At 34.5% G+C, this 22,382-nt stretch overlaps 1 protein-coding gene across 2 annotated transcripts; it reads left to right on the forward strand.

Annotated features, from left to right (window-relative positions):
- The first annotated feature begins 224 nt into the window (after positions 1–224).
- ABCD1 (peroxisomal ABC transporter 1) lies at positions 225–21,256 on the forward strand. 2 transcript variants are annotated; one of them, XM_088118439.1, is made up of 27 exons: positions 225–563; positions 2,399–2,518; positions 3,264–3,543; positions 6,309–6,533; positions 8,575–8,772; positions 8,912–9,366; positions 9,566–9,695; positions 9,770–9,848; positions 11,128–11,366; positions 11,473–11,777; positions 11,863–11,962; positions 12,072–12,230; positions 12,811–12,910; positions 12,992–13,100; positions 13,419–13,509; positions 13,812–13,936; positions 15,713–15,862; positions 15,940–16,012; positions 16,497–16,677; positions 16,754–16,912; positions 18,116–18,265; positions 18,351–18,584; positions 20,051–20,214; positions 20,318–20,370; positions 20,466–20,544; positions 20,765–20,852; positions 21,016–21,256. In XM_088118439.1, the coding sequence occupies exons 2-26, from the start codon at positions 2,457–2,459 to the stop codon at positions 20,849–20,851; spliced, it is 3,987 nt and encodes a 1,328-aa protein (XP_087974565.1). In that variant the 5' UTR covers positions 225–563; positions 2,399–2,456; the 3' UTR covers position 20,852; positions 21,016–21,256. The 2 variants fall into 2 exon arrangements, with proteins under 2 accessions (XP_087974565.1, XP_087974564.1); XM_088118438.1 differs by having other exon boundaries at positions 226–563; positions 2,404–2,518; positions 20,765–21,256.
- The last annotated feature ends 1,126 nt before the right edge of the window (positions 21,257–22,382 follow it).

A 22,382-nucleotide genomic window follows, 5' to 3' on the forward strand; every position in this document is an offset into this window, starting at 1 on the left:
TATATATGTACGGGGAACTAAAGAATAGTGAAAACAAAAGTGTATTTTTATATGTATTATTAAGTTTAAAAATGTTTTAAAAATGATATGAATTGAAAAATTATATAATTACAGACAAAGAAAAACTACCTTTGTAACATTTTTGGAAAAAAATTATGATATTCTTATAAATACACACATATATATTTTTAAAACTATTAGTATTATTTCCCTGTTATTATTTTTTGGGTGAAAATATAGTTCATGTGCAGAAGAAAAACCCAAAATTAATGGGGCTGAAACTCTGAAGATGTTTCTACGAAAGGAGGACTTGGAGCGAACCGAACTGGTTGAAGCCATTACGGCAACTGCAAGGGGGTTTTAAGAAGCAATAATTCAGAGGCAAAAATGGTGGCGAGTTCTGCAGGAAGAAATGAGGGATAACGATGGCAGCAGCTAATAGGTGCTTAAACAAGCAGCCAAGGTCAGGATTAGGACGGCTTGCTCCAATTTGGGACCGCTGACTCGCTATCAGATTTTCCGGCGATTTTTGGCGTACAAAAGATATCAGAAATTTCATTAAGGTCAGCTGCAGCCTCCTTTGATTTGAAGCTATATATATATATATATATATATATGTGCGTGTATATTAAACAATTAGGGGCAGAGGCTATCGGAGGAGGGAGAGGGAAGGGAGTGGAAGTGGGAGAAATATCAGATGGGGAACTCCTTTGGTTAGAGGATTTTTCTTTTTATTTTTTCTGCTTTTAGATGTAGAGAGGGCAGAGATAGATAAAGAGTCCGAGTTTCTCATGGGATTGAGTAACATGTCTTAAACAGCTAAAACTAATGGATATATTCTCAAAGTTTCACTGCAGTTGTTAGACCAGGATACAATAAATGAATCTCAACTGTACATGGGTAAAAAATTCAAATCAAGATTATGAGAGACATACTTACTAGTAAGCATTTTCGGGGGTGTAATTTCAATTTTACCCTATCCATACATGTCATTTATTTTGAAACGTGTTTGTGTTTTTAAAGATTTGACTACTATATCCACAATGAATCTATGTAGGATATTAATATCATGGATGGAGGAGGGAAGTATAATGGTAGGGCTATGAATTTAGATTTTTCCTGTTTGTTATTAAGCTAATCTCCAGAATTTGACGTTATTAGAAATTATACATGGTATTGCAATCATTAGTTCTAGTCCAAATGGCATTCAATATATATATTTTTTTGGTTCTCTTGAAAAATTTGTAGTCTGAGTGATGGCTCATTAGTTAAAAGGAAAGCCTAATCCAACACTTGAATGAATCAAAATCACACCGATATGGTGACTAAAGTTGCATTGATAACAGCGAACACCTTATCAATTGCTAGTCCTTAGAATATTTTGCCTTACTTCTAATTTTAGTCTTTATGATTTGGATTTATTCTAAAAATATAATTTCTGTACATAGTAGTCAGTACATCCTCACACCACACGCTGACTTCCCCCCTCCCCCCAGTAAAAAGAGAAACAAAAAATAAAAATAAAAAGAAAAAGAAAAAGATAGGAATAATAGGAAAAGCCAGAGAATAGGGAGACAGCACAATTGCGATCGATTGACTTAATGTTTTTACTTGCCTTTGGCTTATGAATTTATGATAAATTTTAATGTGTTTATCATATGTATGTCATTTGCGATCCATCTTTCCCTCCATGCTCCTATTCCATTCAAATATGGCTTTTCCATGTATTGCAAGGCTATCACTTGTTTCATATAAAAATCAGGAAAGAAAAACGTCTCATGAGATTGTCTATAACACTTAACCACCATGGATTCATTCAGTATTTATCATCATCATTATTATTTTTTTTGATAAGGAACATTTCATTGATGAAATGGAATTGCAAAAGATGGGAGAAAGCTATCATTTCAACGGGAAATTATAGAAAACACGTCCAATGGGCTAATAGAGAAGATAAGCTACAGGCTACAACTATGGAAATAAGTAGAAATTTTACACCATGGGAGAACAAAAAACAGATCGATTTAGCGATTAAAGGGGCAAACTATAGACCTAAATGTCTTTAAATCCACGGGTTCAAATCATAGCAACCAACTAAGTTAGAAAATAACACTTTACACATTTTTTTGTCACTAAATGTTGTAGGGTGAAGTAGTTATTTTGTAGAATTAGTCGAGGTATGTTCAAGCTGGTCCAAATACTCATGATTCTCCAAAAAAGGAAAAAGTTTGTCCGTTACAGTTTCTTCTTCAAATGAACATTTGTATGTAGTAAATTATCTCGATAAACTTCCCACCTTTCTCTCTCATATCTATTTGAAAGATAAGTGAGAACACTTTCTAATTTATTTTGTGGCAATCTTTTCTCAATTAATTTTGCTTGTCTTCTTATTTTTAAGTTTAGAAGATATTTCAACTGTTGATAGTCCCTCCGTGGAGGAAGGTTGATTTTCAAAGATGCCATCTCTTCAACTGTTGCACCTAACCAAACACCGTCATAATATCCTTGCTTCAAGGAGGTATCACTGGTTTCTCTACTACCCTGTATTGTGAATCTATTTTGCAACCGAGTTTATTATTGTTTTGGCTCTTTGATGGGTTCTGTTCTCTTAATATATCTCATTTATGTTATTTGCCCATTCTATTGTCTGTGGACGGAAGAAGATTTATTTGTATGGAATTTGTTTCTTAAACTGGGGGAAATTTTGTTTACCCGAAGGTGTTTTTACAACTGTGTGTCTGGGGGTTACATTATCTCAACTGTAAAAGCATAGATGAGTACCTAAATTTCAAATATTATTTTACTTATGACCATGCGATGGAGGTGAATTATGAATGGGAATATATCTTGTTCATATGGGGAATTTTATGCTGTTAATAACATTAAATGCTTTTGTTAACTATGTAGTATGCTTCCAAAATGCTGTAATAATCAATATTTAATATATCGGTGAAGTTTAAGGCAGTCTATGAATTTGTTTCTCTGTATGAGATTGTTTAATAATCAAGTTGCAAACTGTGCAAGTTTATGTTACTTTTTAGTTTAGAAAATTTTGTAATCTCTTTCTATATCTTTTGATGTTTGGAGTCAATAATCAATATTAACTTCTCTTCTCATGATGTACTTATCATTTTAAATGAACTAGTCACAACATGTTACTTGTTATGGAATTTAATTCACTTGGCCTTTCCTATTAGCCATAGTTACTATTCGAACTTCGGAAGTGGGTGAGCCATCAATGAACTGTCATTTCTTCTTGATAGGAAAACTCTGCTATTTGCTACTGGTGTTGTTCTTGTTGGTGGGACTGCTGCATATTTGCAATCACGGTGTAGAAATAAGAAATCTTCATCTTTTGACCATTACAATGGGCTTGATAGTAATGAAGAGAGATCTATAAATTTGGCTACCGAAGGTAGTATGATCAAGAAAAGCACGCAGAAGAGCGGTGGATTGAAGTCACTTCATGCACTTGCTGCAATTCTGTTGTCTAAGATGGGTAAACAGGGTGCTAGGGATCTTTTATCTCTACTGGGTATAGTGGTAAGCCCAAAGTTATATTCACATGTGACGTGATGACATATTGTCAATCTGTTTTTGTTTTGTTTTTTTTTTCCTTGGGTAAATTCTTCTTTGAGTTGCTTATTGATAACTTACATAACTTATATTCTGATAAATCATTGAGTGCAAGACAAATATTTCGATCTCTCTGTCTCTCTCTCACCCAACGTAGAAAATATGGCTTGGATCACTATGGTTGGTTCACTGCTAATCATGTGGGAACGAGAAGAAATTACTTGAGGACGTTTGCGGTTCTTCATAGAAAATTTTGTGCAAACTATTTACTATGGTTGGGGATAGGAGAAATACAAGCTTTTGGAATCAGATTCAGCCGATAACTGACCTCTAAAATCCATTTCCCCTAAACTCTACCATATTTCTACCGAAAATGAGGGGAAGGTAGCCGATTTGTGGATGCAGAGACAAGGCAGTGGAATCTCAGCTTTACTTATTCTTTTTATGATATTCTAAGTCATCAGAGTTTGAAAGGACCCAAATTGCATAAGATTGATGTTGGAATTTGGAGTTTGGAATTTTTTATTGTAGTTCTTTCTTCTCCAACCCATTCTCACAAATAAAATGCAGATTATGCATTGGGAGACGGAGACTTTTATGTAAATTTGGGGCTCTTGAAACAACAAAGAAATTTGTTTCTTTTTGCTAGAATTTGGTTTTGAGTTTCTAATACAACAGATGTGGTGCAAAATAAATAAAAATAATATCAAGCATGTGCTTCCCATGCAAAAATGAAGGAAAACTTAGAACCACCTTTTTCTACATTGCTTTGCACTCAACCACCTACCTAAGATATTAAAAATCCTTCAAGTCTCTTAACGACCAAACGTTTTAGGGTAAAAAAGTTATTTGTAAAATTAGTTGAGGTGTGTGCTGCAAGCTTAGTCAAAATGCTCACTATATCAATTTTGTTTTTGGTTCTCTTCTGGAAGAATTTAATTGCTTTCTTGGAACACCTCATTAGGTATTGAAAAATTTTGTCCTTTAAGAGAAAATCTAGCCTTTTAGGAGTAAGAAAAAAAAAGAAATTTATGGGAAATTTGGCTAGAAAGGAATCACAAAATGTTCAATATTGCTAGAGATTTTTTCCGGAGAAAATACAGATACTCATGGGCTCTAGATATAGGATTGAGAATTAATCATTGTTGATCAATTTAGCGGATGGAAGTTGACCACATGGCACAGTGGATTAGCGCGTTTGACTTTGGATCAGTTTAGTAAATGGTTATGGTGTTAGCAAACTTGAAATTGCAGGAGAAGAGGAAAAATTCATGATTTACAGCAAATGAGGTTGTTGGAATACACATCCATAACTTTTTTGCAGTCCCCAATTGATGCAAAGTTCTTTAGCAAAACTAGACATGGAGTCTTAACCTTATCAAATGAAAGGATCAAAGAAAGCATGGTTCTACCTATAGGGGTGGATGAACAGGAATGGAGATCTTTTAGAAGACAATAGGACCAAAGCATGGTTTGGGGAGTGAAAGGAGAGGGGAGCTCTTTTGCTCAAGTAATAATGGTTTTGATGGGGGAGATTCAAGTCCGGGGAGGGGGGGGGGGTGTGGAGCTTAAGATTATTTGAAGATTAAGGTTGTATGTTTGGTTCTCCCCTCTTAAGATTATTTGAAGGATTGTCTACATTCTTTCTTTTGGTGTTCCATTGAAAGTATTAAGAGGAATCATAGATTAAGGTTGTATGTTTGGTTCTCCCCACTTAAGATTATTTGAAGGATTGTCTAGATTCTTTCTTTTGGTGTTCCATTGTTCAAGCTCTATGAAGGAAACTTATGATGGATTCTTGGTTGTTTCCCAGTCAAGGCGGATAGTTTTTTGTGGTTTTATTTGATTTGTCATTCAATTTGGGGATTTGAGCTTTTGATGTAATTTTTTGGGATTGTGAAGAGGTGTTATACCAATATATTTAGAAGAAAAAAAGGCGTTAGACCAATCTAGTGAGAAGTACGTATCTTGTTTTTGAATTATTAATAGTTATTCTTAGAGGAAGGAAATGAGTTAAACCATGTTGGCCACCTATCTCAGATTTAATAAGGTTTAATATTCTATGACAACTAAATAGTAGGGTCTGGTGGTTGTCATAGTTGAGGTGCATGCTAGCAAGAATATAAAAAAAAGTTGTTCTTTTGAATAGGGAAGGGTGGGTGATGTTAATCTTGGTTATGGTAGTTATTTCTGTTTTATTTTGTTTTGATGAAGCTTTGTTACATTTCAATTTGTTAATGAAAAGTTGGTTTCTGCTTAACAAGAAAAAAGTGATGCTTGAGGGAGGTTTATTGGGCTGTTTTGATAGATTTGTTCTGTGTAATGTTGCTTGTAACTTTTCAAAATATCAATGAAATTTTTTTGTTCTTTTTTCACCAAAAAAAAAAAAAAAGAAGGAATCATATTTACTTTGCAAGTAAACTAGATGAAATTATAAGATCCATGGGAAACTGAAGGCAGCCCTTGATATGAGAGAAGGATTAAGATTAGAGGTCATTATAGAAAGAGGAGTATTTGAAGATGAGTGGAAATAAATGTGGCGACTGGTGAGTATATATAGAATGCCAGAAAAACCTTAAGTCTCTGGTTTCTCAAACAAAAAAAAAAAAAAAAACAAAAGAGAGAAATTTATTTCTTATAATTTCTTTAGGATGATTGATCTGTATAATATCTGTGGGAAATACTCTTTTTTGCTGGTTTTATGTGTTCATGCTTTTATTTATCACTTGCAGGTTTTACGAACTGCTCTGAGCAATAGACTTGCAAAAGTACAAGGATTTCTTTTCCGTGCAGCATTTCTTCGACGTGTACCATTGTTCTTACGTTTGATTTCAGAGAATATGCTGTTATGTTTCCTTCTCTCAACTCTCCACTCTACTTCAAAATACGTGACTGGGATCTTAAGTCTGCATTTCAGAAAAATATTAACACGACTCATTCACACTCACTATTTTGAGGTACTTTTCGCTACAATTTGTAGAAGCAGCACTGTTGACCTAATGTTTACTCTTTATATTAACTTCTGTAGATTTATTAGACGAAGTGATTGCGTCCTACATATTTTATTGACGTCTTTCTACATTAGTATTCTTTTTGTAGCTTTTGATGTAGGAGTGTTCTTTTTTTTTTTTCTTTCCTTCCTTTTTCCTGCCCTTTTTAGATAGAAGAGTGTCAAAAAAGGGAAGGGATGATTGGTTGTTTAACTTAAACACAAGCAAAAGAGATCACAAAAACGCCCTCCAACTAGCTTATGGAAAGAAAAGTTCATAATTGAAAACTCTCGTTGGGATTGGAAGTATAATGCATAATGCTAGGTGTAACTCTCCTTGTTGGGTATTTGGTTGGAGAGGAACAACAAAATTTATAGGGGAGTGGAAAATCCTGTGGACTATGTTTGGGATCTGATTAGGTTTAGTATTTCTTTATGAACTTCGGTCTCTAAGGCCTTTTGTATTTATCAGCCAGGTGTAATTCTTTTGGATTGGAGTCCATTTCTTTAGTGGACGTCTTCTTGCTGTTTTTTTTTGTACGCCCTTGTTTTGTTATTCTTTTCATTCTTCTCAATGAAGTCTTGGTTTCTTATAAAAAAAAAAAAATAATGCATAATAATCTCGAATCCAGATAAATCTCTTTTTTTGGATAAGAAACATTTCATTAAAGAACCAAACAAAAGGAGAGAACAACCTACAGACAGGGGCTAAGGCAGCCCCTCCCATCAAAAAAGCAAACAAATCACACAAAAGCACTCCAATCTTGTATAATCATGGAGAGGCGGTAATTACAAAAGAATTTTGTATTTCTGATGCACCACCAAGAAGCTAAAACCTGCACACTATTACAAAAAGAATCCCAAGACTTAGCTTTATCTTCGAAGGAGCAAAAGTTCCTTTCCAACCAGATGTTCCATGACAGGGCTCTGAAAGTGCATCTCCATAAAACTCTAGCCTTTCCTTTTAAATGCCAAGCATAAAAACATTCTAAAATCCAGCTCTCCACGTCTTTTGGCATGCAAGTACTGATGTCGAAACATTGTAGAAGAAATTGCCAGCCTTTAGTAGCAAAATGACTGTGAATGAACAAATGATCCAAAGTCTCTGCCCCTTTCCAATAAAGACAGCAAACCGACAGGGACAAAGACCAATTTGGGCATTTTCTTTGAAGCTTCTCATGAGTATTCAAGGCTCTGTACACGGTAGACCAAAGAAAGACCTTCACTTTTTTTGGGATAGTATCCTTCCAAACCGATGTCGAATCCAGATAAATCTCAAACAGCGATAAGACAAGGACAGACCGATTTATAAATTTTCCATATCTCAACGGAGTTTCAAGAAAAGACTGATTGATTGTTCTCATAGTCTTGAGTTGTAATGCTAGGAATATTGTTTCCAAGACCTGTCAATGTCACTTGGGTAATGGATGCGGATGTTTCAAAGATTGTTACCCAGCTGATGTTCGGTCCTTTTTTACCTCCTAAAGCGAGCCTTATTTGGGTAAATGGTGTCAAAGCTATCATCTCGGAGATTTGGTTTGAGAGAAACCAAAGGATTTTTGAGGAAAAAAGAAGACCTTCGGTGGAGTGCTTCAGCTTGGCTAAGTTTAAAGCATCTCAATGGTGTGCTCTATCCAATCTTTTTGCTAATTATTCTCCAGACATGATATATGTTAATTGTGGGGCTTTCATTTTCCCTAGTTAGACATACACAAGATGATACTCTCTCTTTTTATTTTTGCTATTCTGGATTGTATCTTTTTATTTTATGTTTTTTCACTCCCTTGGGAGTTTGTATCTTTGAACATTTTATGTTCCTTTTCATCTATCAATGAAAAATTCGTTTCTTGTTAAAAAAAAAGACCTGTCAATGTCACATTGATCAAATCCTATAAGACCTAGATTTCACTGGTCACTTTTATGGTAGCTAAACTCATTGTATCTATTTTCTCCTTTTTTAAAAAAAAATTTAAATATGAGATTTATTCATCTTTTCTTTTGTGTTCCAGAATATGTCTTACTACAAAATATCGCACGTTGATGGTCGTGTGACCAATCCTGAACAGCGTATTGCGAGTGATATACCTAGGTTTTGCTCAGAATTGAGTGAGCTTGTACAGGATGATTTAACAGCAGTTGTTGATGGTCTGCTATATACTTGGCGCCTTTGTTCGTATGCCAGCCCAAAATATGTCCTATGGATTGTGGTAATCTCTGCTGTTGAATTTTATTGTATCTATGCCATTTGTTAGTGCTTTTCATTTGACATGTGAGATTGTAGATATTTTGTTCAGTTTAAAAATTTTAACTTTATTAGTCAATCTCAAAAAAGATGCTACTTTCCAGGCTTATGTGGCAGCATCAGGAACTTTGATTCGAAAATTTTCTCCTCCTTTTGGGAAACTAATGTCTAAAGAACAACAGTTTGAAGGGGAGTATCGCCAACTTCAATCTCGTTTAAGAACCCATTCTGAAAGCATAGCCTTCTATGGTGGAGAAAGAAGAGAAGAATTTCATATTCTGCATAAGTTCAATACTCTCGTTGAGCACTTGAAAATTGTCCTTCATGAACATTGGTGGTTTGGCATGATTCAGGACTTCTTAGTGAAGTATTTTGGTGCCACTTTTGCCGTTATTTTGATTATTGAGCCTTTCTTTTCTGGTCATCTCAGACCCGACTCTTCAACTTTAGGGCGAGCAGAGATGTTGAGCAACCTTAGATATCATACTAGTGTTATTATCTCATTATTTCAGTCTCTTGGAACTCTATCTATTAGTTCAAGACGTCTCAATCGTCTCAGGTATTGTTCAGTAATAAATTTTGGAAGATAATGTACTTTTGTTTTCAGTTGATGAAGTATTCATCTACCTCAAAGCAAATATAAACAGTCTTTGCATGACATGGGTGACAAATATACGAATGAAAGTAGTCTTGGTTATCAGGAGCAAGAGTTATTATTTATTTGGTTTCATTCTTTTTCATTTCATTTATTATTGCAGTGGCTATGCCAAACGGATTCACGAGCTGATGACTGTATCCAGAGAGTTAAGCATTGAATCGTCTCAGCCAGTATCTGGGGGTATGAATTGCTTCAGTGAAGCGGATTATATTGAGTTTTCTGGAGTTAAGGTATGGTGAATTAGCAAAGATTAACTCCACATGGAGATTCTTTGCATTCTGCTTAAAATTTAATTTGCCCCCAGGTTGTCACTCCCAGCGGTAATGTCTTGGTGGATGACTTGACTCTTAAGGTTGAACCGGGATCTAATCTTTTAATTACAGGTACTCCTTCCAACCAATGGTCATCTTGCTTGGTGTTGATTCTTGTCCATTTAATCCGTATTTTCTGTCTCCTTGCATCCTTCAGCCATATTTTCTATAGCTCGTTTCACTTTTTTGTTAGGGAGAAAGGAAGGATCTTCTGTGGTTCTTTTCATATAGATATATATATATATATATATATATATTTTTTAGTAGAAAGAAGAATAATCCTTTCAGCAATCATTGCATTATTTACTGGGTACTTCTGTTCTGGTGGGAAGATAAGGTATCAACCAAACTAAAAGCCATGGGCACAGCACAGAATTCCTGAAGTTGGCATTGGCAGAAAAATAATTATAATTAAAAAGAATTTTAAAAAAGAGCTCCAATGAAGCATTCAATTTGATAATCTCACAAATCTCATCCTCCATTCTAATCTATCCTGCGAGTCTCAGGTTCCTTTCCAACCATATTTCACATACCATGACCTTAACTGGAGACACCTAAAACTTTGACTTCCTTTCTGATAGGATGACCATTGATAAGTTTCTTTAACACTGAAATGCGTTCTATGGGTAGCAGTTCGTGCATGGTAAATTGGACACCATGAGAAATGAGTTTGTCTTCCTCATTCCCATTACTACCCTCGAAGTAATCCGTCCTTGAAGATGGGGGGAGGAGAAGGTTTTCTTATAAGGATGGGAAGTTTTTCCTCTTGTCATGAAATATAATGTATTTATAAGGTTTTCTTATAAAGATGGGAAAATTTTCCCCTTGCCCACAAATGTGGAAGCAAGCAGGTCATCTGTATCACTACCCAGAATCTTGTATGAAGGACCAGAAATTGTGAGCAAAGGGGCAGGAGGACAATAAATGGCCAAGGTTTTCAGCAGCTCCAAAACACAGAAAAACTAATTCTCGGCTTGTCTAGTAGCATTCTCATGCAAGACACCAAACACAGACATTGCTAGGGGTACCCATGTTATAACTCCCACTTTTAACTTTTCCGTATGTTAGGTGGAAGAGGGTAGATGAGAAAACTAGTAGAGTTTCAGAAGTTAAATTAAGTAAATGAGAACATAAAGAGGTAGTTATGGGAAATGTAGGTAATTATTGAGTGATCTAATGACAAGTATTCTCAGTAATCATGAGATCAGATATTTATTTATTCTCAATTTTAATATTTGTGGGATGACTTGGTGCTTTTATGTTCTGAAAGATAAATCAGGTGCCAGACATTTTCTGACACACTGCTGCAGATATTATTTGGACTCATGAAACTTGTTATTTTGTGCTGAAGGTCCAAACGGTAGTGGAAAGAGCTCGCTTTTTCGAGTTTTAGGTGGCCTTTGGCCTCTGATTTCTGGCCATATTGTTAAACCTGGGGTTGGTTCTGATCTTAATAAGGAAATCTTCTACGTTCCTCAGAGACCATATACTGCTGTTGGCACCCTTAGGGACCAGTTAATTTACCCACTTACTGCAGATCAAGAAGTTGAACCACTGACACATGCTGGAATGGCAGAATTATTAAAAAATGTCAGTTTCTTTCTTATGGTATTTCTTTTGTTTAATCTTAAACTTTAGTAATCATTACACTGATCTTGGTAATGATTGTGTTGGAATTCTGTTGCTTACTCCGAAGGTTGACCTTGAATATTTGCTGGACCGTTACCCACCTGAGAAAGAGATAAACTGGGGCGACGAACTGTCTCTAGGAGAGCAGCAAAGGTTGGGAATGGCCAGATTGTTTTATCATAAGCCTAAGTTTGCAATTCTCGATGAATGCACAAGTGCTGTCACAACTGATATGGAAGAACGGTTTTGCTCTAAAGTTAGAGATATGGGAACATCATGCATAACAATCTCGCACCGCCCTGCCTTGGTTGCATTTCATGATGTGGTACTGTCCCTGGATGGTGAAGGAGGTTGGAGTGTTCATTATAAACGGTTAGATTTCAGCACTGTCAACTATCTCTGTTGTTTAATGTGAAAACTACAGATATTTATTCATTGTACTTTCCTGATATCCCAGGCAGGAGGTTCCACAGGGAGGGACCAATTCCATGAGACCTAAGACAGACCGTCAAAGTGATGCAGTTGCTGTCCAGCAAGCATTTTCCAGTCTTGAGAAGGTTGAAAAGCTGTTAGAACCTTGTCTTGTAATTGGTTTATATTGTCTTCTCCAGATAATATTGCTACATGACTCACGGTTCTTCCTTTTTTTGTTTGGTTGTTGTTTAGGCATCTAGTTTCTCTAAGTCAGATGTAGAATCATACAATCCAAGGGTGATAGCAACCTCGCCTCCTGCAGATAGTATTGCTACTCGTTCAATTGTTCCTCAACTTCAAGGGAATCCTAGACTATTGCCACTGAGAATAGCTGCGATGATCAAAATACTGGTTAGTGTCTCATAAGGTTGTAATTACTAAGCATAACACCCATTAGTGTAGGTTGCCAACCGACCAACTAGTAACTGAAGAGAAAAGTTTACCAACTCTACTCGACTAACTACAGAAAAGTTAACCAACAAGCTAATTGCTGAAAACTACTTGGACTACTAAAATATAAAATAAAGAACGAATTATCTCAATGCTCACTGCATCAAGAACACACTAAAAAAGTGTAAACTAAAATGAGAATAGATTAAGTAAAGTAGAACCTGAAAAAGTTCTCTCTTAGACGGCCGTAGCCACCACAGTATGTTGTGGATATATCAATTTCAGTATTCTGCCTCCAACTAGACTAGATCTATATAGAAAATTAGCCTGCTGGTCATCAACAGTAAGGCATGAGATGTTTTTATTCTTATATGTCTAACCCATGCAATACGTAGAGTTCAACGAAGGTTGAGCTGCATAGTGAATCTGAATATCCTTCAATTGCAGCCTATTGATATTCAAGGGTGATAAAGGGGCCCTTAAATATAATTTTTCTTGTCATTTATGAATGTCATTCATCCTTAACCTACTTATTCTGCAGGTGCCCACATTATTTGATAAACAAGGAGCACAGTTGCTTGCAGTTGGTTTTCTTGTTTTATCTAGAACCTGGATATCAGATCGCATTGCCTCATTGAATGGTAAAATTTTCCATCATTGCTGAAGCATGGTTTTATTAAATAAATTTGTCCATTTCATTGAAGGAGAATCAATTGCCACAGGAACCACTGTAAGGTATGTTCTGGAGCAGGATAAGGCATCCTTTATTCGGTTGATTGGAGTTAGTGTCCTGCAAAGTGCAGCTAATGCATTCATTGCACCTTCTCTAAGGTAATTTGGGATTCCTTGAAACTCTTTTAAGAAACTCTAAGGTAATTTGTAGGTTTGGCCTCTTGGCTTGGGCTGAGCTGTATTTTTTTATGCTCTTGTACATTATTTCATTTTCTCAATGGAAGCTTGGTTTTTATCCCAAAAAATGTTGTAACTTTTTTTAATAATTATGGTGAATGGGTATTGTAAGCTCTCTGAGCTTTGGGTATTGTAATCCCGGTTTTTTCTTTTTCGTTTCTAGTTTCCTATCTAAAGAAAAAAGTCTCAGTTTTATTTATTTAATTCAAATTTAGTCTCTGATATCCTGTTAATTAACAGGCACTCCACTGCAAGACTAGCCCTAGGTTGGAGGATTCGGTTGACGAATCATTTGCTGAAAATCTATATGAAGAACAATGCCTTTTACAAGGTACGTTGGTTGTTAGAGCTTTTCCACCCAAACAAATTTTCTAATTGTGAAAAAGGGTTTGATCAATCCACTAAGCTTGTATAGTTGACTTCCGAAATGTGCTATATTCTGATGCCAGAAGAGCATTATATAGTTATACCCAAAAAAAGAATAGAGAAAAACCAAAAGCAAGCGTTGAAGAAGTGCTTGTTTCAATTGTTCTGCTGCGCATTCATCTTTTAGTTAGGTTACTATTTGTTTGACCTTTTAGATAAAGGCTATCTCTGACTTAGACAAATTTTCTATTTATTTGTTTATTGTAGGTCTTTTATATGTCAAGTAAAAGTATTGATGCAGATCAGAGATTAACTAATGATCTTGAGAAGTTGGCAGCTGACCTGTCTGGGCTGGTAACTGGGATGGTGAAGCCATCTGTTGATATTCTTTGGTAAGTGAAGTTTAGCAGTGGAATATAAGAAACTAAGACTTTGTATTTCTATGTATGCTCTCGATAAGCAGAGTACAGCCGCTTTAAAGAAAATTCAGGTTAATTACATTTGATAACTTGCAGCAGGAAAAAGAAAGGAAACACAATACCCATATAGAAGGAAAACGTATTTAACATTTACAACTCGATTGGTCATTAGTAAAGGTCAAACAGGTTATCTAAGCCTAATTTATTTATTTTTTACTTTCTCCTCAAGAGGGGTTGTTGATGATTATTAAACTCAACTAACTCTTCAAATTTTCAATGTAGATTTGAAAAGTCTTTTTGTGAAAATTTAGCTGTGTGAGAATGTATATAAGGTTGATTCTTTTTTTCTTCAATATTTTTTTTAATAAAGTGGTAACTAAGAACCTATCTCATTGTGTTTGTATGGTCGTGACAAACAAGATTCCTTCAAATATTTAGTGCCTTCAATGTTATCTGACTATGAGTGGCCAGGGCAGCTTATGTTCGCCTCACCTAATCTCATGAGATAACTACTCGACCCACTTGTCCAAAACTCACAAGTTTTTAACATTTGAGGTAGGTGACCACCGTAGGATTGAACCCATTCGTTCAACGTTCCTTAGGTGTGAGAATTATTCCTTTGGTCATTGAGTTTTGAAGTCTTGAATACGAATGAGAAATTTCTAAAAAGGAATCCTAGCTTCTACCTCAACACAAATTGGTACAAGCTTTGTATCTGGAACTTGGAGGCTACTGTCCACCTTTTCTTTTCTTCCTTCCTTTATACCGCTAGCCTTTCAACCATGCTTTTTTTTAGGCCAAGAAGGAATTTGAAACTCCACTTCTTCTGTACAATCTTCTCGTGCCCAGTAAATTATAGAAACACTCTCAATTGTTATTCTATATATATCAAGTTGATTCGAACACCGAGTGAGCAGGCTACAATATTGAGGGACATTCACTTTACCTACCTAAGATGATGGAGTTTTGCCTTCAATTTCAAATGATTCAGAGGGATTCTCAAGATCACAAAAGGTTTCTCTTAGTGCATCCCATATGTATATTTTGTAGTTTGATAGAGTATAAATAGAAACTCTCCCCCATTTAATTTGTCATGGAATTTATAAGCCAAGACAAAACTGTCTATTTTTAGCTTTCCGTACCATTATACATTGAATTAGTAGCTTTCGGTAATTTATTGTCTGGAGATGTAGTCACCGTTTCTCTTACCACAAATGAACATCATGAAAGATTGAGCCCATTATTGTAGGTAAAACTTTTCCATTGAGATTATCTGGTGATAGGGAGTACCATCCAAGTAAACACATTTATGTCAATTGCAAACTGCTTGATTTTAGTTGCTTCAGTTTCTGGGCGAGATGTTCTCTCCATATTCCAGCTGCCTCAATAATTCCTAATTGACCCAAAATATGTCTGATTCCATGAAGTTAGATAGAAAACTAAGGACTTCTCTGTTTCTATATATACCTTGGTAAGCAGAGTACAAAACACTGTAAGCAAATCCTAGGCTAATTATATAATATGGTAACTTACAACATGAAGAAGAGAAGTAGAACACACGATATGCATATAAAAGGAAGAAATTACTCATGTACAGCCGAATTGGTCAGAAATAAAGGTCAATCTGGGGCTGTCTAGGCCTACTTTAATCTTTCAACAGAAGGCTTTTTAGTAACTAACAAACTGTGTTATTTGCTTGCTGTCTAATTAAAATTAAAAATTTTCTGTTTTCTGCTGCTATGTTTCAAGGTTCACTTGGAGAATGAAGATTTTGACAGGTAGGAGAGGAGTCGCCATTTTGTATGCTTATATGTTGCTAGGTCTGGGTTTTCTAAGAACAGCTGCTCCGGATTTTGGTGAACTAACTAGTCAAGAACAGCAACTTGAGGGAACCTTTAGGTAACTAGTTTTTTCTGTTAAATTTGTAATGTACTGCAGCACATTGAGAATGACTTACAAGATCGTGGTTAAATTAGGTTTATGCATGAAAGACTCCGTACTCATGCTGAGTCTGTTGCTTTCTTTGGTGGTGGTTCTCGAGAAAAAGCTGTAAGTTTTCTAAACTTTGCATTACGTCGACTAAATACATGCATGGCTGGTAAAGCATTCTAATTACCTATTACTGCTCAGTTGAGGATTTTTTTTTAATGGGTACGAAAACATTTCATTGAAGGCAGTGAAATTACAAAAAGGAGTTACAAAACACTCTCTAATTGTCTTATATGAACATGATGAAATTATTGTAGGGGCTATAAGGAAATTTGTTCTGAAAACAGATTTTCGTTTTTATTTTCAGAACTATTTTGATTATAGTTTCCTGCTTTTATTTTCAAAGAAAAATGATGATTGATCTATTTTGACCGTTTGCAGCTTAATGGATAAGTAGGATTCTATCTGCTTTCTACTCTTAGTTTTCAGATGTATTCCTCACAAGAATGAGTTCTTCCATTAAGGGTTTTCATAACTTCTACTCTATTCACGTTGAGTTGGCTCATGATCCTCATTAAATTTCTATTTTCTTATTACTGAGCAGATGATTGAGTCAAAATTTAAGAAGCTTCTTGACCATTCATTGTTGAATTTAAAGAAGAAATGGATGTTTGGTATACTAGATGATTTCATCACAAAGCAATTACCTCATAATGTGACATGGTGTTTGAGCTTGTTATATGCCCTGGATCACCAAGGTGACAGAGCCATGACCTCCACTCAAGGTAGCTGACTGTCACCTAGAATTTAATTGTAAAAATGACCACATGCTCCCTCTCTCTCACCATAAAATTTTCTCAGGTGAGCTGGCTCATGCACTACGATTTTTAGCATCTGTCGTATCTCAAAGCTTTTTAGCTTTCGGCGACATTCTTGAATTGCACAGAAAGTTTCTTGAGCTCTCTGGTGGTATCAATCGAATATCTGAGCTCGAAGAATTCTTAGATGCTGCACATTCTGGTAGATTTTTCTCACCCCATCTTCAATTAGATTTCTAATGCGTTGGTATTATGATTTCAATTACTGTATTTTATGCTAAAATTAATTTATAAGTTAAATAATATGATGTCATTTGGTGGCAAGTTTGTGATCAAATAACTGGTGGCCAATTGAAAGATTTCATAGTTAATAGTTGAAGTAATTTTTGTTATAAAGTAATTTTTGTTGGTTGATGTAATTAAACAATAGAGAATTGAATCCATTCCGAGTTTTTACATTCTTTTAAGTTTCTCAAATGAGCTAGCTGATAGTTGATTAAACAACTTAACTAATTTTAGCCGACTATATGTGCATCAGTAATTAAATTGACTTTCCTCTCATGGAAAAATGTTAGCGATAAAAGAATTTTATTTTCCTAGTAGAGGTATGTATGTGAAAAAATCCAAAATTCCCATCCCTTCCTTCGAGCCATTTAAACCCACACTTTTGCCTCGATATCTCATTCCCTCTTTGAAAATCAGGCTTTGGAGCTAGTTTTATAATGGAGCTTTCAACAATTTATCATCTTCACTGTATCCAGCCTCTTTCAAGTCCAGATCATCAATTTCTCTATAAAATGTCTATTTTTATCGTATATGCTGCCAAAATGACTTTTGTTCCAGAATTAGAGGATATCATGTTGTTCATGCTATAACTAATCTATTGTGACAAAAATTGTGTGGACGTTGGTGTGGACTAATCTTTTGTACCAAATGTTGTGCTTAGGAATGTGTGTGATTCAGTTCACATCCATAGTGCTATGCTTAAATCCTTCAATCTCAGAATATAGAAGATATGACTGAAGGTCCTTTTTTTTTCTTTTTCTTTTTTTTTTCCCTTGAAACAGGGAAAATCAGGGTTGCTTGTATTGCTCTGTTATGTTAATTCTTTGTTATTTTTGTATTTTCTCTTCTTTTTCACCGCTTTGGGGGTTTGTACCTTGAACATTTCTCCTTTTCATATATCCATGAAAAGTTGTTTCAGGTTCAAAATTTAAAAAAAAAAAATCCAAATTTTTTATTTTATTTTTTGTTTATATGCTATATTTTGGTTTTGAAAAACACGCTGGTGGAATATGATTTTATGTGTAGTTAGAACTCTTATCAATCAAAAACTGGGTATTGCTACTTCCACTCGTGAGAATTAAAATTGTAGTGTATGTATTTACCACTGGAAAAATTGCAGTTACTAGTACATCGGCGATCAATAAGAGGGACTTTCACTCAGAAGATGTTATTTCCTTCTCCAAGGTAGATATCATTACACCAACACAGAAGATGTTAGCAAAGAAGCTGACTTGTGACATTTTACAGGAGAAGAGCCTGCTGGTTACTGGTTAGTAAAATTATTTATTTATTATTAATTTTATTAATATTCTTAATTTTTTATCTTTGTCTCACAACGTTTTGAAAATTTTAAGGTCCAAATGGGAGTGGGAAAAGCTCAATTTTCAGAGTTCTCAGAGGTCTTTGGCCAATTGCAAGTGGGAAACTCACCAAACCATCACAAAATATCAAGGAAGATCAATGGGGTCGTGGTATTTTTTATGTTCCTCAGCGCCCCTATACGTGTCTTGGAACACTGAGAGATCAAATAATATATCCCCTTTCTCGTGAAGAAGCAGAGATGAAGTCATCAAAACTGTGTGCTGAAGGTAAATTTCTTACTAATTTCCACTCTGCTTTTTGAATGGTTCAAGTTTTGTAGTATTAGTTTACGGTGTATTAGTATATCATATGGCAATTCTCCAGTACACGCACATTTATGAAGCAAAATATTTTGCTTGGTTAACTGTTTGCATTCAACATTTATAAGGCATGTGTCAGACACGTTAGATGTGTTAGATACTTGATGGACATATGAATAAAGTTTCAGATCTTTTTTAAATCAGTAATTTTAAAGGGAAATATAAGGAGAATTAGTATGGTACCAATTGGTATTTTGCTGAAGCATTGTAGCACGTTTAATTATCTGAAGATGTAAGAGAGCCAGACTCACTATTAAATAATTATCGCATTAAGAATCTCAACATTCGTCTGGACATAGACTCTTTCATAATCTTTTTCTGTTATGTGGAAAACTTGAAAGGAAGAGAATAGAAGTTTTGAGGATAAGGAGAAGCGAGCAAGAGATTTGATATGTGATTAAGTTTGTTGTCTCTACTTGATGTTTGTAGCCAAAAATTATATTGTAAATTTTTTATTTATTTATGCCAAATAGAGAGCCTGTAAAACGTGGACCAACAGAGACACAATATGGTACAAGTATGATAATTTTTATAAGTTAGGACACAGACATGGCATGTTTATTAAATTTTAAATTTTTTAAATGTATTTACTTTTAAAATTTTCATAGTAAATATTTGTTTTAATTCTGACATTTGAATGAAAATATGTAAAAGAAGTAATGAAATATCTCATATTTCAAGAAGTATAAGAAACTGAACACAATATTTCTAATATGATTCAATAAGAAAAATATTCGAGAATAAGAAATCCAAAATTAACTAAACATTTTTGTAAATGATTCTGTAATTGTAAAAAAAAAAAGAAATTTAAAATCAATTAGTTTAAGACAGTCATATGCTTCAAAAGAACAGGTCTTGAACTTTTCACTCTCAAAATTTATTACTCTTGACTCCTATATTTCTTTTTGTTGTTTGACACTTTTTTTTTTTAATAGATAAGATTTTTTTAACCTTTTCAAATAGAAAAGAAAAAAAAATAGTGAATAATTTAATAAATGATTTAGCATTGTATGGGTTCAGATGTCCAAGACAAATGTTCACAAGTGCACGTGTAAGTGTAAGATGTATCTTGTGTGTTCTGAACTGCTTGACTGTGTTAAAAAACTATTTCAGGATATTAGGTACATTTTGACTGATGGCTCTGAAATGGATGTTAATTGCTAAATATGAATGAAGTGTGTTCGCAATGTAGAAAACCCTTGTTAAGAGTGCCTAAAACCCATTCTGGAAAAGAGTTGTACTTTAACGTTCAGAAATATGCTTGTTCTTTTCAATTATGATCTACCTGTTGCTCAGCTCAAGATGTAGTTCAAAATCTTACGTTTTTCTGATTCCATTCCATTAAATCTCAATCATGTACCATACTCATTCAGGTGAAACATCCGTGGGTGCCATGAATGTTCTGGATGCGCATTTGGGAACTATTTTACAGCATGTTCGATTAAATTATCTTTTGGAAAGAGAGGAAGGTGGTTGGGATACAAATTTGAATTGGGAAGACATTCTTTCCCTTGGGGAGCAGCAGAGGTTAGGAATGGTGAGTGATCCTCAATTTGTTTCATCTGTCAGATCTAACATTAACTTTTAAGAACTTTGCATACAGATGTCTTAATTAAATTTATCTTATGTTTTATTGAAAGGCACGATTGTTTTTCCACAAGCCAAAGTTTGGCATCCTTGATGAGTGCACCAAGTATGTCCGCCAACTTCAAATTTCTCCCTTACCAAGTCTACATATGTATTAGGTCACATGATCATAACTAATTACATCTTTTTTTTTTTAACCAGTGCTACAAGTGTAGACGTTGAAGAACACCTATACAAGGTTGCAAAGAGCATGGGCATAACAGTGGTTACTTCATCACAGGTTGGTGCTCTTTCATGTGTATTATAAATTTATCACATGATGTAATTTGGATGTGATGCACCATGAATACAGATAGTAACTGAATGTTCTACTCAAGTTCATCTCCTTTTGTGATCTACTAGGCTATCGAGTTTGTTCGAGAAGATTTTAGTGTGATTTTTAGCCCCCAAGAGATATTATGAGAGTTCCCCTCACTGTTTCCTTTTCATATTTCTTTCAGAGACCTGCTCTAATACCATTCCATTCATTAGAGTTACGACTTATTGATGGAGAAGGCAACTGGGAACTTCGTTCCATTGAGCAGTAAGGTATGCACAATCGTCCAACTGAATTCACTACAGATTATTTCGTTATGATAGCCTTTTTATGGGGACCATCATGAGAAAAAATGGTTCTCCACTTTTTTTTCCTTTTTTTGGGAAAAAAAGGATCCTCTATAAATAATATACATACAAATGGTGTATCATATAGCTCAGGAGATGAGAAGGGAAGAAGCCATTTATTGATATGTTGCACTGAACTGTTACAATAGAAGGTAATAAGATCCGACTTCTGAGCACACAAGCAGGTCATAATCCTGTAGGATAGAGAAATTATTTGTACAGGATTTATCATTTAATTCAAATAGTTTGTAAGATTGGATTGATTTTCATATTTTTATGTCCCCACTGAATAAAAGGGGGAAATGATGATATATTTCAAGTTTTTTCCAGCGACTGGCCAATGATTCTCGTGACCCCTAGATAGGACAGCAGAGAGTTATGCATAAATGCCTAGTGAGGAGAGGCCCAGTGTAGTTGGAGATCATATCAAAGTCTTAAATATCGATTGATATTCTTTTTAAAAAATTATAATTAATATTTAAAATGAAAATGTCAGATTTTTTCTAATACTATGAAAATGTTAATTTATCTCTCATGTTGATGTCGTTGAATTTATGTACATAAAAATATTGACGAAAAATATTGACATGCAAAATGAGAATGTAATACCTGGGTTTGCGTTTTCCTTTGAATATGTGATATAAATAGCAATAGTAAAAAGCTCTTGCAAGATGTTGTCCTATTTCAATGGACCCGTCCCACTTTTTCCCTTATTCAGATTGAGAACGTGTTTGTGAGTGATTTTAACATGGTCAAAATTACTTTTGTCATTGTCAAAATCACTTCTCTTTCTATTGATTATGTTTGACAAATTAAAAAAAAATTGATTTTAAGAAAATTGAAAATCATTTTAAATTGATTTTTAAGGATCACTGTTATTTTAAAAAATTAATTATATTTAAATTAATTTTTGCAAGATTACTTATTCCGACATTTCTCTCAAAAATACGGGAACGGAGGTTCTAAGCACGTATTGTGTTTGGGCGTTTAAAATTTGAATTCTTTTCTCACTGCATTGAAGATGAAATCTGAATGCACAAGAATTGATAATAATAACATTAGAACTAACAACATGCACTAACAACATTAGAACTAACCAATGGTAAAAGGAAACTGACAGCCTCAAATAAAATATTTACCTAATAGTTCTACTATTTAACTAAAACCTTTTAGTAGTGACATAATATCTATCCAAATTTGATATGCCATTAAGTGATATATTATTTATTTTTTTTCATTAATATCTATTCTAATTTGACACATCTTAATTATTTGAATTTAATTGATATTATTTGAATTTAATGGGTGCTGCTGCTATGACAAACGAGAATGAAATTTTCCACAAGTCAATTATAGCTCCATATTCAGCAGGTATCTTTTCAATTTTCCATAATTACAAGGTTGATTGAGTGGTGACAGCCACCTAGCACTAGCAACCAAACTTCAATCATAAAT

Source organism: Momordica charantia, assembly GCF_013281855.1.
Source record: "Momordica charantia cultivar OHB3-1 chromosome 10 unlocalized genomic scaffold, Mcharantia_2.0 BLBB01000010.1, whole genome shotgun sequence".
In the NCBI taxonomy this organism is placed as follows: domain Eukaryota; kingdom Viridiplantae; phylum Streptophyta; class Magnoliopsida; order Cucurbitales; family Cucurbitaceae; genus Momordica; species Momordica charantia.